The sequence below is a fragment of the Dufourea novaeangliae genome, unplaced genomic scaffold, assembly GCF_001272555.1.
Source record: "Dufourea novaeangliae isolate 0120121106 unplaced genomic scaffold, ASM127255v1 scaffold69, whole genome shotgun sequence".
NCBI lineage: Eukaryota > Metazoa > Arthropoda > Insecta > Hymenoptera > Halictidae > Dufourea > Dufourea novaeangliae.
The window spans coordinates 254989-269662 of NW_015373949.1; the positions used below are offsets into that span (position 1 = coordinate 254989).

At 34.2% G+C, this 14674-nt stretch overlaps 2 protein-coding genes across 2 annotated transcripts; one reads left to right on the plus strand and one right to left on the minus strand.

Annotated features, from left to right (window-relative positions):
* Positions 1–1256: 1256 nt before the first annotated feature.
* Positions 1257–5512, plus strand: LOC107186130 (protein zyg-11 homolog). Its single transcript, XM_015573941.1, has 9 exons — positions 1257–1373; positions 1508–1745; positions 1843–2037; positions 2138–2532; positions 2610–2755; positions 2891–3279; positions 4475–4844; positions 4917–5253; positions 5378–5512. The coding sequence occupies exons 1-9, from the start codon at positions 1265–1267 to the stop codon at positions 5503–5505; spliced, it is 2307 nt and encodes a 768-aa protein (XP_015429427.1). The 5' UTR covers positions 1257–1264; the 3' UTR covers positions 5506–5512.
* A 6393-nt stretch (positions 5513–11905) lies between these two features.
* On the minus strand, positions 11906–13496 carry LOC107186124 (probable DNA primase large subunit). The gene is made up of 4 exons (XM_015573932.1): positions 13250–13496; positions 12857–13125; positions 12225–12790; positions 11906–12154 (listed from the first exon to the last, which is right to left on the minus strand). The coding sequence occupies exons 1-4, from the start codon at positions 13426–13428 to the stop codon at positions 11906–11908; spliced, it is 1263 nt and encodes a 420-aa protein (XP_015429418.1). The 5' UTR covers positions 13429–13496.
* Between the last annotated feature and the right edge of the window lie 1178 nt (positions 13497–14674).

Here is a 14674-nt window from a genome sequence, read left to right on the forward strand (position 1 = left end):
TAATGTGTCAATAACCAATGAATTCCTTTACAAGTAAAACTTAAACTTCACTATCTATGTCACTAAAAACGAAAAAATTCCGTTAAAAGGCGTTCACGAATTTCTTATATAAATATACATTAACTCATAAATTGTTTTAAGTAGAACAATACAAATTTTAATATTCCCCAGTATTAAGGTACGTGTCACTAATAAAAATAATTATGTATCACAGAATAACACTAATCGCGTTAGTCAAATGATTAAGTTAGGATTGACAATTTTTTATTTTCGAATACGTTACTTATGTATGACAGTTATGATTACGTATCTTGCATACAACATACATCTAATATATATATGTATATATAGGTATATATATACACATATATATATATATATATATATGCATACGTAAGACTTTTTGGCTGTAGGTCTGTTTCGTTTGTTGGACATTTGGCAAGTCAATATGGCGTTCTCTCTACAGGTGAGAGACTATGATTTTCCGCGGTTGTCTTTACAGTTGTGAATCGATGGTACTCTCAAACGAATTTGCACAAAAATTTAATAGTTCTTTTATATTTGCTGTGATCGGGTTATAAATACCGATGCGTTGAAAAACTAAGTTTGCAGTTTTATAAGTTCTTTTCAATATGTGGTATAATGAATGTGCTTACAAATTAGATGCATAGTGACACAAATATTTATTCCATTTTGTGAACTTGTTATTACGTAATCATTATACTGCAAATGTTTATGTAAATTCCAATTTTTATGGACCAACTTATGAAAAATGTAATTAGACAGAAGTTTATTTTCACCGATATTAGGTTAAAAATAAAAGAAAAACTATATATTGCACATCACTAAAATTCTGACTTTATTGTGTTTTGCGCATTCGCATATGCTATAAATGTTTGAAAACATAGTCTAGTGATCATTATTTGAAGTTGTGTCACCTATTTGACACAAACAAAGTGATGTGCATGGTTTCTTTGATCATTTCTTTATTGAGACATACGCAATTGTGAATTATTTTACAAGTGTAATAGTTCATTTCGCATGACAAGTGTCCAAATTGTCATGCAAATTAGTTTACTTGATCTTGTGACTTATGCCTGCTATGAAATACACAGTATGTCAAATTTAATAATACTCGTATGTTATGACAGATCCTGTAAAGCAAATATGAAACAATGAGATGCTAGACCATTGGAAATAATAAAATATTTAAAAGAGCAATAAAAGGAAGATAAAAAGACGTGAATGTAAAAAAAAGTAGAAGATGTTTGAATCTCCTAGAAGTCTACGTGAAGTTTGCATTGATTTTATTTGTGACAATGTTTTGAATTTGTGTGTGCTATGTCCTGGTTCATTGGAGACATCTATTTGCAGTGAGTAATATCAGTTATTTCATTCATTAAATTTTTCATTAAGTTATTTAATATTGAATTTAAGTAGTTAAAATTGGTTATTTAAAATTATTTTTAACAGAACAACATATGATCAAGAAATATGTAAATTTTAGGTCTGCAAGCAAAGTCTTCAGTAAATGATAGTAATACAGATATTTTGGGAAATACTGCAACAGTACCTAGGGCATCCACTGATGGATCATCAAGTTCAGCAACAAGACTTAGTTTTAAGTATCCAGATGTTTTTATTCCCACTGAACTCTCAGAACAATTATTATCCAACCTTTGTGAAAAAAAAACTTTATCTGACTTGACCATTACACTCTTTGATTCAAAGTCTACTAGATTAAGGTAATTATATCATATTTATTAAATTGAACGGAATAATTATTATAAAAAATAAAGTGTGGATGGATATAATATTTATTGTTTTAACAACTCTTTATAGACATGTGAGGTTAAAAGATGCATCTGCATTATCAGCAAAGGGCTTAAAAGTTTTAAAACAACATAAAGTCGAAGAGTTGATAGTAAATGGATTAAAAATAACTGTTAATGAGCTTATAACTTGTTTAAGTGACTGGAGTTTACAAAATCTTAGGTCATTGAGTGTAGCAAAGGGAAGTTTTATGGATTGTTCAAGGTATTTAATATTCACTACTTTCATGAAGATATACATATGAAGCAAAATATTTATTTGATATGTAATCATATTTACACTGTATACTTGTATGTTACAATAGGTATTGTGTGGTAGTAACACTAAGCAAATTAAGAGCATTGAATACATTAAATGTATCAGGAACAGAGTTTAATAAACATGGTCTGGAAATAGTGGTCGAAGACCTTCCTCTTCTAGAAAATTTAGATATTTCATGTACAAAAGTTGATGACATAACACCGTTAAAAAAATGTAAAAATCGATTGAAAACGCTGAATATGTATAATTTAAAGATAAATGAAAGTGCAAATTTAATCTCAGTATTATTGAAATTAAATAAGTTAAGAAATTTAGACATTTCTGATGAAAAAGATATGCATGCTGTTAATTCTGTTTTGGGGCCTGCAAAACCAAAAATAACAGACTTTTTAAAAGCTGTACATTGTATGCCATATTTAACTAATCTAGACTTATCTGGTGAGTATTATATGACTTGTATATTTGTGCTAGATGTTTCTAAATAAGTATAAATTTCTTTTTTATATTTACTATAGGGAAAGGTGATATAGATCCAAGAGACTTAAAAGAATTTATTAAAGCCCATCCACATTTAAAGTTTTTGGGTCTTGTTAGTACAGATGCTTGCTATGAAGATAGTTTAACAAATTCGGCAAACAAAGACTATAGACCTGGACTTGTTGTAAGTTACAATAATGATGTTCTGATTATTTTGTTCTGGATAGAACATTTTAAATAATATTTATCTTATATTGCTACTTCATTGAAACTATTTTTGTTATAATTGATACAACATATTGTTCACCTCCGATTGTAGGTTAGTGGTACAGCAACAGAATCCCAGATTTTGGAAGCTCTTAGAAGGTATACATGCAGGCCACTTTATCTTGAGAAATGTTTACTTAGTTTATTCCGTTTAACACATAACTTTCTTGAACCACGGGTTGATGTCATAAAGTTGGTGTTAGCTGGTATGAAAAAATATCCACACGAAGTTCGTGTACAGATGCCGTGCACTGCCTGTCTTTATAATCTTTCCAAAGGTGAATTCGCTATTATGATTCACCCATCTATACTTAAACAAGTTGTTGAATTAACAATGGTAGCAATGGAATCTTATCCTACCAATTATCGACTTCAGATGAATACGCTGCTGACATTATGTAGTGATAGAATTCTCCAAGATGTTGCATTTGATAAATACAGGTACAAAGTTTATAAAAAATTTTGATTAGATATTTCAAACTTCAACGAAAAAAATAATAAACTTAAGAGAGGCATTATCATAAGTTACTTCATCTTCAGTTACCTATTTAACAATGTATAAATGTATTGGAATATTAATATGCATGAACTCATAATAGAGTCATTCCACGCGAAATCGGACACCTTTTGGAGCACCATTTCAGATTTTTTTCCAATTTGGATATGTTGTAGTCTTTATCGATATATAATCGTATCTCGAGGATTTTTGAAAATTTAAAAAATTGTAGATTTTACAGCTGTTTGCAATTTAGGATTAACCTTTTTTCAATAAATCATAACTATTGAATTGACAAACTGATCAAACTGAGCTTTGTAGGTACTTACAGTGGAGACATAAGAGTATCAAATAAAAATTATTTCAGTTAAAACAAGATATTTTTTAACCGTTTATTTATCAATTGTTTTAATTAAATGCCCTGTTTTGATACTGCCGAACTATTTAAAAATTTGAAAAAATGAGGATATAGCCCTATTTGTTCTCTTTGTGGGTATATTTTCAAAAATGTGGAGACTTTAAAATTGGCAATATGATAATTGATTGAAGTTAACGCTGTGTCGAAGCCCATCGACTCAAACGGGCAAGCCGTACCAGCTAGCCTAGTACCACACGGCTTGGCCGGTCGAGCCGATGTAATTCGATGCAGCGTTCACTACAATTAATTTTTCATATGGTCAATTTTAAAGTGTCCATATTTTTGAAGTCACGTCCATAAAGAGGAAAACAGAGCTATAGCCTCATTTTTTCAAATTTTTCAATAGCTCGGCAGTATAAAAACAGGGCATTTATTTAAAACAATTGCAAAATAAATGGTTGAAAAATATCTTTCTTTAACTGAAATCATTTTTATTTGGTACTCTTATGTCTCCACTGTAAGTACCCACAAAGCTCAGGTTGATCAGTTTGTTAGTGCAATAGTTATGATTTATTGAAAAAACCGAACCTAAATTTGAAACAGTTGTAAAATCAACAATTTTTGAAATATTCAAAAATCTGTCGAGATTCGTTTATATAACGTTAAAGACTACAACATATCCAAATTCGAATAAAATCTGAAATGGTGCTCCAAAAAGTGTCCGATTTTGCGTGGAATGAACCAATAACATTCCGTAATTTAATGTATTTTTATTTCTATAGGTGTGCAAAATTAGTGATGAATTCCCTGTTAACTTTTAATGAACCATCAGTGATTCGCATGTCTGTTGCTATTTCCTCAATCTTGGCAGCAAAAATAACTCCAGTGGAAACATCTATGCTTGGTGCTCAACCGCAGTACATGTCCAAATTACTTGCAATAGTTAAGTCTAGAGTTGAATCTAAATCGGTAGATATAACAATGAAATTTACATTAAGTGCACTGTGGAATTTAACTGATGAAAGTGCTACAACATGTACAGTTTTTCTGGCAGAAGGTGGAATGGAGTTGTTCCTTAAAATGCTTGAAAGTTTTCAGGGAGAATCTAGTGTTGAAACTAAAGTACTGGGATTACTAAATAATATAGCAGAGGTTTGTACAGTAATTTATCTATCATAGAATTAGAAAAAAAATGACACAACAAGTAATGAAATTGTATTGTAGATTAATTATTTGAAACCAAGGCTCATGCAACGTGAATTCATTTCTATGCTTCCTACGCTCCTGGATTCTGCACACATCGATGTGTCTTATTTCGCAGCAGGTATTACGGCACATCTGCTTAGCGCTGATCAACGTTTATGGTATCCTGAGGGTTTGAAACAAACTAGGATACAATTATTACGACAGTTGGCTCATACTGTGACACATTGGCGAACACCTCAAGGAGAAATGGTCGCTTATAGAAGTTTTCAACCTTTCTTCCCACTTTTGCGTTGCTCAGATGCTCCTGTTCGACTTTGGGCAGTTTGGGCAATACAGCATGTAATTACAAAAAATCGTAAGTATCTTTTACACATAAAAAATTATTAGTTGGTGTAGATATTGCAGGTAATGTATTTTCTTAAAACTAAGATAGATATTGTATAACTATTATCTTACGTTTAAATTCTTATTATTTGTAGCAAAACATTACTGCAGCATGTTAATCAGAGAAGAAGGTGTAGGAATATTAAAAAGCCTGAAAACCTCAAATACACACATACAAGATTTGCGACGGTCAATTCTTGAAATGATTGAATTAAATTCTTAACGACGACTATTGCCTTCCAAAACAAAATTCACGTACCATGGAGTTGGTATACTAGTCAATGTTTATATCTATGCAATTTTATATCCTGTTCTTTAGACCAAATAATTAAAACTATTATATGAACATGGACATTTATCAAAAGTGGACTAAACTGAAACAACAAGTCCAGAATATTGCTCTTGAATTCTGTAGATTTAAATTGAGGTCCTGAATTATGAAAAATGGCTCTGTGAATTATGAAGTGTAACGAAGTATATTATACATAGATCTTATACTCAGAAACATGTTTGAATATATAGTATAAGTTACATTTAAAGAATTTGTTTACTACAAAAAAACGTATTAACCGTTTAAAGATATACATTGAGCTTAGAAGAGACAAATTTTTAACGTTTTATTATGACATGCTATATTTTTTAATTGTTAAATATTGGTAGAACAGGCTTTGATGAACAAGTTGAAATCTTAGATTCCCGCCTCTCGAGCCTCCACTGAACCCCCTGGAGGTGCAGGTCCAGGTTGGGTAGATTCCTTGGTATCGCTAGTGCCGAGCAGGCTTCTTTATATCATTTTGTACAGAGAGCTCCATAACTTGGTCGTACGGAATATAATCGCCAGGATCCTCAAAATATTCTTTTGGAATTTCTACTTCCCAAACAATACATCAAGTGTGACTTCAGGTGAGAGCTTTTTGTATCGTAGTAGTATGTTAGTGGCTATGTCTGGTATTACAACCAGTTCGCGTTGGATAGTACTTTGGACTCGGTATCCCATATGTTGTATGTGATAATCTACCATTGGGTCAGGCGTAATCATCCTTTTACCCGAGGGTAGAGCCATAGCCTGACGTGGCCACTCAGCTCTTAGCTGACATTCTTGATCAAATAGCACGCCTAGCATGAGCTTCATTCACACCGATGTATCCATCAGCCACCAGGCTTTGTAGCAGATTTATTGCTGGTAGCTGAGAAAGATGCTCTTCGATTTGTTGCAACCGTATTCTAGCGTTTCCTCCATATGACCAAAATTATAAAGGATACATTTGAGGTCGCTGCGTGTTCTAGTATCCATGTCAGCGGTATTGCAACCTTGGCTCTTTAAGTGATTCCAGCTGATGACAATACTTTTGTGAATAGCTGATATTAGGTTTGTCAATGTGAACATTTGATATCATAGTCTTAAACTAGTTTTTTCGCCAACTACCATTAACTACAGAAAGGTTGTAGAAATTTTAAAAAATGTCTTGGTTTTGCTGTGCCCCACCAGGCCCCCCACCTTCGATATATTGCAGGGCACTGTCTAATTGTAAATAAGACGGTCAATCAAGGATATCATTGATGAGTATGTTGTCCACATCGGCTAAGGCTTTATTAGTTGAGGGACACAAAGATTACGCCAGATTTGCCTAGATGCTTTATTATTTGCAAAAACTTTTTATCAAAAAGTTAGCCGCGCATTTCATAAAAAAAAGTATTGTTGGAAACGTAAGTTCTAATGTCCGCATTTTTATGAGATGTATTCTTAGATTCCGGCCAAGACAAATCATACCGATCACCCAACCTAGTCCTAGTCCTAGAAATGTACGTTACAGTTAGTTCCTGTACATTATTGCACGGATTTGGTCTAAGTTATCGATATTATTCTTTATCGGTTAACCTCATTTCCGTGCATTGGATCTATATAGAACATCCTCTGCTGCAACTAATTGTAAGAAGCACAGAAGCAAACCATCTCTGTCTACTAATAATTCTACTGGCAAACATTAGCAACAGTTGAAGAAGTCATATAGCTCCTTGCCTGCTTCAATTGCATTCCTAGAACCATTTTGAATGTTTCTCAACGATTTCAAGATAATCGGTATTGTCTATTTGTAACGTTCCAATGAAATGCACCACACAGTGTGTGGTAGTAATGTGAATTGTACAAGTTATTGGCCGGCTAAAAATGCACGAAAGGATGTAGGGGCCTTAATTGTGCAGATAGCGAATGATAAACAATATACTGATATGCTGAAGTGTTAGTCCTAATTGTTAAATATATTTCTATATTTTAAAATGAATTAATAGAAAAATCGATCAATTTAAGCAGTAAGTGCTAATATTTTGAGAATTTAATTATTTGTTATTAATTATATCGTTTTGTATTATAAAGTTATAAACTATAACTAATATTTAAGGTTCTAGTCTAATAAATTCAATAATTATGTTACTGTAATATTTGTGTGTTTTTACTGACATACTTAGAGCATTTTTCATCAGAGATTTGAGGCTTTCAAGGCTTAACATCATACACTTGCGACTGTTAAAAAGCTATTGGAACAATTTACGTCAGGGTTGAATGGAACATTGATATTGGTGCGTATGTGTGGTTTAGTAATGTAGAACTTTTACTTTGTCAACTAAATAGTAGAAGATATTTCCTTAAGAAGTACATGGAAATGGCACTACATACATACCCAAATAACATGGGTAGGGACAATATAATTGAACCCTATGTGCAGCTCCCTTTTTCTAATTTTTTAATGATAATTGTTTTATATATAAGATCTAACTGAACGTTATTGATGTTAACAAAAGCAAAAAATAGTATGATTGCACTTGGGTTCACGAATTTTGGCTAGTCAGGGTCATTTTTTTAGCAGCAATTAAGAGGACATTGAATCTCACTTCATTTGTCTTCTTATGTATGTTTCACATTTGTCATATTCAATTATTGAACACCTGAAGAGTAAGTATCATGAGGTAAAAGGGCCGCTTATGATTTCGCCTTTCAAGAGATAAGTATTTATAGTTTGCAAGAATGCAGTCGATGGGTGGGTAATTCCCCGGATTTTTTTTTTGGGCGTCCGGGGATATTTTTTATAATGATTGAGGTTTTTTGGTAAGTTAAGGGGGAAGGGGAGACTCCATCGAGACCAACTCCGAATTGATCGAAGCGCAGATGTAAACAAACGGGCGCTAGCAAAAATACATAATCGATAACTGGGACGGCTTGATGATACGACATCTAACGGCAGTACCTACAAATAAATTTTGTTCTCCATTACCATCAAGTTGGGTTTGAGTTAGGGATGTTCGATTTGCTTCAACGAATCGATTCTCAAAACGACGCTGAATGGATTCTCTTAAAAATCGAATACTAAGAATCGATTTTTCGAAAATCGATTCAAAAATCGTAATAAATTTCATATTAGATTAATTCTTGATTTCAAGTGTTACGTTCCGGGGACCATGTATCCCGGTTGACACTATTTTCGGGTCTTTACTCCTACTCCCGCCCTAAGGGATCAGAGTGTTGGAGCAGGACGGGGAAAGAAAGGAGAGGAACAGATAGGAGGACGAAAAAAGGAGGTGCGTTTCGTCTCGATGCCACTACCAGAGGTGACCAGTGACCAGACTCATCAGTAGGGCTACAGACAGGCTACAGCTGGTGGGACCTGCTCTAGACACGCGGGACAGAGGATGATTTTTGGAACTTCTATTTACATAGTTGGCGCCGAATATTAACGTATCTTAACGATTTATATCTCAAAAAAATGCTCCCAATTTGCTCCTTCCGAATCTGAAATTGCTCCCACAGCACCGTTAATAGTTAATGAGATATTCACAAAAGAAAAACCAAAAATTTGTTGTTTACAAAATAGGTAGTAAATGGCCTTTTTACACAAATATTATGGCACCAAAAAATTGCTCCTGATCTGCTTTATAATAATCAATAGTCAGATATCTCAATAACAACTTATTAACGAGGAGCAAACGAAATACTGTTGTTGCATAGAGGTTAGGTATTACGTCATTTGGTAGGCGCTCGTTTATTGCAGCCTTCGTTGATGACGAGGGTCAGAATTCCAGAAATATTGCAATATCTCATTAAATATAAACGGTGCTGTGGGAACAATTTCAGATTCGGAAAGAGCAAATCAGGAGCAATTTTTTAAGATATAAATTGTTAAGGAACACTAATATTCATCACCGACTACGATGGAAAACTCAGAAGATCCTCGACCAACGAAAAAATCATTGCTGCTAAATAATAGCCTTCTCCATACTAAACAACTTCTGTGAATAAACCTTTCTGATATCTCTGAAAATAACGATGATTTTGAGATATAAATCTTTAAGATACGTTAATATTCGGCACCAACTATTTTCCGGTGGACTGGACACTACCCTACCATAAATCGTTCCGTCCGTCGATGCCCAGGATTGGCCAGTGACCTAGTGACATAGGTTGCAAATTCCAGGTGAATTTCCGAAAGGGTGAGTTCTAATCAATTTATTGCTGATTGGCTATAATTTTACAAGTTTCTATACGTAAATTTTTCTTCGGGCTTTTTGAAGAAACTTATTCATTATCAGTAGCATTATTGCCCGTTATTAAATTACGAATTTTTATGCCAATACCGAACTACAATCACTTCTCGTTCATTCTCTGTTACATTACCTTTTCATTCATACGTTATTTGAAAAGGAAATTTACAAACTGCTTGGCCTCTCTCTTCAAATAATTATTAGTTTCCATTCTGTTTAAAAAAGTAAATGTGCATTCGTCTTTTTACGTTACACATAATTTGCCTACATTTATGCTTCATTCATTAATCTCTTTAAATAACAAACGACAGATGATAAACAGTATGATTTTATTTGTTATGTCTTTCTTATGTGCTATTATACGCAGTTTCCTGCGATGCATGCTGACCTACTTGTTCCGAGCTTCGTAGTACAAGCGCAGCGCGTAGCCACCGCTAGCGCGGGAACTCGGCTGGCAAACTCGCGCTCTGATTGGTCGGAGTTTTTCGTTAATATCTCGGTAACGAAGGACCCAGATTACATTCTTGTTAAGGAAAAAGTTGGTCCAATTCACCCCCCCCAAATGTTCCATTTCCGTGTCGAGCAACATTTTTGTTACACCCTGTATACAGATAGGTGGAAAAAATACATTGGATAAAAAGTCTACTCATATACCTCGTCTGTGCTAGGACGGCTAGGACCATTTGTAATTTCAAAAATCTTGATGAATGATCGCTACGAAATAATGGACAAGACAGGAAGGCCACGGACTGTGCCTAAAGATTGGTTGCGGTTATGGAAGGGGGAGTGGTCCAGTGATGATAATTTAATTTAATTTATTGCCATTAATGGGAAAGCCTATTTTATACAAAAGTTTAACAAGAAGAAAGCTTCTTATAACATTATTTGTAATAGATTAAATATACATATATGTGTTACTCTCGCAGTATTCAAATGCGTTTGCGAGTGCCTTTTGTTGCTGTAATGTGAAATGCTTGCGAGCATTGACGTATTTGGTGTGCACACTTGCGAGTGGTACAGTCTGTTGTTGCAAGGTACTTGCGAGTACCATGTTGCTAGATAACAACTGTGGTGGTTATCTGTAGCAGACACACTTGCGAGTGATGTCTGTGGTGAAATGAGGCCTGTGTTGGCTGTCTTTGTTATTTGTGTTTGGCAGGTAGCGGCGACAAGGAGTGCAAGTGGCGCTACAGTTTGATGAAATAGTGTAAGATATGCTTTGCAAGTTGCTTGTTGAAAGGTATGCTTCTTGAGAGCGTGAAACAGATCAGATTGGCTGTCTTAGCGGCAATTTTTTTATGTAAGGAGACGCACGTAGTGTCGGCCTTTTGAAAAGGGATTGTATCGCCAGTACCCGGTTAATTCCGGGCCGGAACCTAATATCTATCATCGATGTTAAGGTTCGGTGGTAGTCCGAGTGGCGATCCTTTATTGACGTCTCGCAGTTCTGACCTCTGAGTGTCACGAGACGTAAGTACGTCTGTATTTATGTCTAAATACAGACATAACAGTCAATGTCCTAACCGTCGAAACATCTCTTCCAAGAAACTCAACTGTGCTGAATTATCGGCCCCAATAACTCAGAGTCGGTGAATACTTGTTAAGTTGCGGTAGGTCACGGAGAATAGCGTATTTGCTGATACGTGAGATGAGACGTTGTACCTGGAGGATCTGGCCACGGAGTGGGGAAGGCAGAAATTCCTTTTGGTAAGAGGACTGTGATGGACCGCTCAGCACTTATCCCAGATCCTTCCAAGACAGTGTTTCGAAAACCTAACACATATCTAACAGATATGATATTTTTTTATGATGAACACAGAAATATTGTGGACGTGAGCAAACTTGGTGTTACTTGCATATTTGTAAAAAATGGCGTCTCACACACAGCTCATAGAGAATGCCTTAAATGATTTTAAACATTTGTATTTTTTCAAGATTTATTTAGTAAATGAAATTTTATTTTTATCACTTACTTTTCTTATGTGTAATACAGATTTATGTAATGCATTATTACATGTAGTAAAAGTTACCAACAAGTGTATATAATTTAATATATACAAAAATAATGTTTTAATAAACACTTTATGTGTTTAAATTTGATTAATCATTGCTAAATAATATTGTAATGGACTTTTGATGACAATATTATCACTATTTCTTTGGTCAATTAATTTAAAAAATTCTCCACAAGCAGACTGAGGATTTTGAGGAGTAATAATACTTAATAGTTCAGTTACTTTGTTATCTGTTAATGATAAAGATAAAAGACTCTTTAAACTATCTGTATTAAAATTTTTAAATGGACATCCTCCTTCATACATTGGGCTAGAAACATTTGCCTATAATAAAATTACTTAAAAAGTAATTTACACTAACAGATCATTTATAACAGAACAATATAATACTTACACACATAAATTCACAGTTGGGTGATTTATAATTTTTTTTAGATCCTTCTAGACCATAAAGATGTCTAATACTATATAGAAATTTGCGTTCATTTACTTGCCATTGGTGTGAACAGATGGAAGAACATGAATGAGGTTTGGAATATTCTTCCTTCCAATAATTTATAGCATCTTCTATGTGCATTCCTCCATCTTTTAGGAATAGGCTATAATGTAAACGAGCATAATGACTAAGTCGATGTGTATTTCGTAATTTTCTATACAAATGTTGCATGCAGAGAGGAAAATTTCTCATTTGCATATCTATATTATCAACAGTTATGTGTCCATATCCATGGCTTGTTTGAAATATTTGACAATGGATTTTCTGATATAAATAGTCCAGTCTAACATCTTGATTTATAGTATGTTGTGCTTTTGACTTAATACATGTTACTTCTTTGTGTATGTAAGTACAAAATAATGCTAACAGGACTTCTTTTAATTTGGAACAGTATATAATAGCATATCCATTACTTAACTCTACTTTTCTTTTTTTTATTAAGTCTGGTACTAATTCATATCTCACTTGAAAAAATAAAAAATATATAAATATTTAAATCTGTAACTGAATTTATTTATATTCATACATACCTTTGGTTTGAAAAAAATTGCATTCTTCTTTATGATCTTTTGTTGCGAGATGCATAAAAACAAATTGTTTTGAGAAAAAAGTACATACGTCAATTAATGTGTTATTAATTAATTTTTCTTTATTTGTAAGCAACCTAAGTTGACGTATAATACTTCTTAATAGTCTATGTAATTGTCTAGGCAATATATAATTCAGTCTCTTTTGAAATAATACAGTTTCTCTAATTATCCAATAATAAAATAGATCTTGTGACACAGAGGCTAATAATCTAAAATAAATATATCAATAAATATTCAGTAAACAATTCATTGGATAATCTATGAGCACCTAAGCTTTTACGAACTAGAAAAATGAAATTACTAATTACTATAATTACATGAATAACCACTTACCGCAATGAAAAATGACCAATTTTATCATATGCTGAATTTTCTAATAAATATTCACAATTGCCCTTGAATTCGTGAGGTCTACCCTGATACAGTAACTCTAAATATTCTAACCTACCAAAAATACATTTTTCTAAATCATGGAGCAATACCTGTCCTGTTGGAGCACGAATGTAAAACATATTCCAAATATATAATTCTTTTACCCAACTATTCCTGTAACATGTCACTTCTTTCTATTCTTCAGGGGGGAGACTCCTTCGGGGCCAACTCCGAATCGATATCGAAGCGTTGATGGTTGTAAACAATCGGACGCTAGCGAAAACACATAATCAACATAGACATATATGTCTATGACCGATAATTGGGACCGCAGACGAAGTCAGCGGTGTTCCACTCAATACATTATTTTGTTAATACGACATTAGTATCCTCTACCGAGATGTAAGCTTACTATATGACTAATGGCGGGCGTTTCAAAATGCGTATTAAATCACCGACGAGGTATAGGCACCGACTAGGTATAGAATAGACCTATCATCCAATGCTTTTTTCTGTCCCACGTTCATAGGGCTACGTAGCCCTGTTACCATTTTAGTGTCAATACCCGACGTTACCGATAAAGCATGAATTCTGAGTATTATTAGCACAAATGAAGTGTTATATATTCCATTCATATTACGTGTATCTATATGATTTCACGAGAATAAAAATATCCGATGCTTCAGTTTAAGGTTAAGGGATAAATATGACAGTCATGAAACATGAAACGGAAAAGTATATATTTTTTCACTTAACTACAAGACAATTTATTCTAAATGCATCGTTAATGGACATTTTACTAATGTTACTTTTTACATGTTCTTGTTTTATTCGTTTTTATATCTTGCTTTACATTTGTATATTTGTAACAGATAAATTCAGAATAGATGTAGTTTCATAAATAATTTATTAAATCTACCTTTTGGCCGGTGGCTTACAATTTCCCTTGTGGGAATGCCTTACCGTAATGAGCCATCTCGTTACCGCGGGATTCCGGGAATCGGGTGACGTTACGGCGTGCGAGCGAGAGCGATAGAGCGAGCCGCGGTATCGGTGCTCTCCTTCGGTGTTGACGCGTGCCGAAGAATTTCGGTGGTCTATGGGGGGAGGTGTGCGAGCGAGAGAGTACGGTAGAGCGTGCTGCGGTATCGGTGCTCTAGGTCGGTCCAACGAGCTAGTGACGTGCGTCACACAGTTTATTGACCTCGCCGTGTACGCCGTACCAGGCGGTACCATCCGGTGTTTGGGTCGTTCAAGGAGGAAGGTCGTTCAAGTCGGCAAAAACAATTCAACACGAACAAACCTGCGTACGCCGAATACATAACGACGTTAGCTTCCTCACTTTCTCGTGAGCCGTCGCGGAGGGTGGGCGTACGTCTCATACTC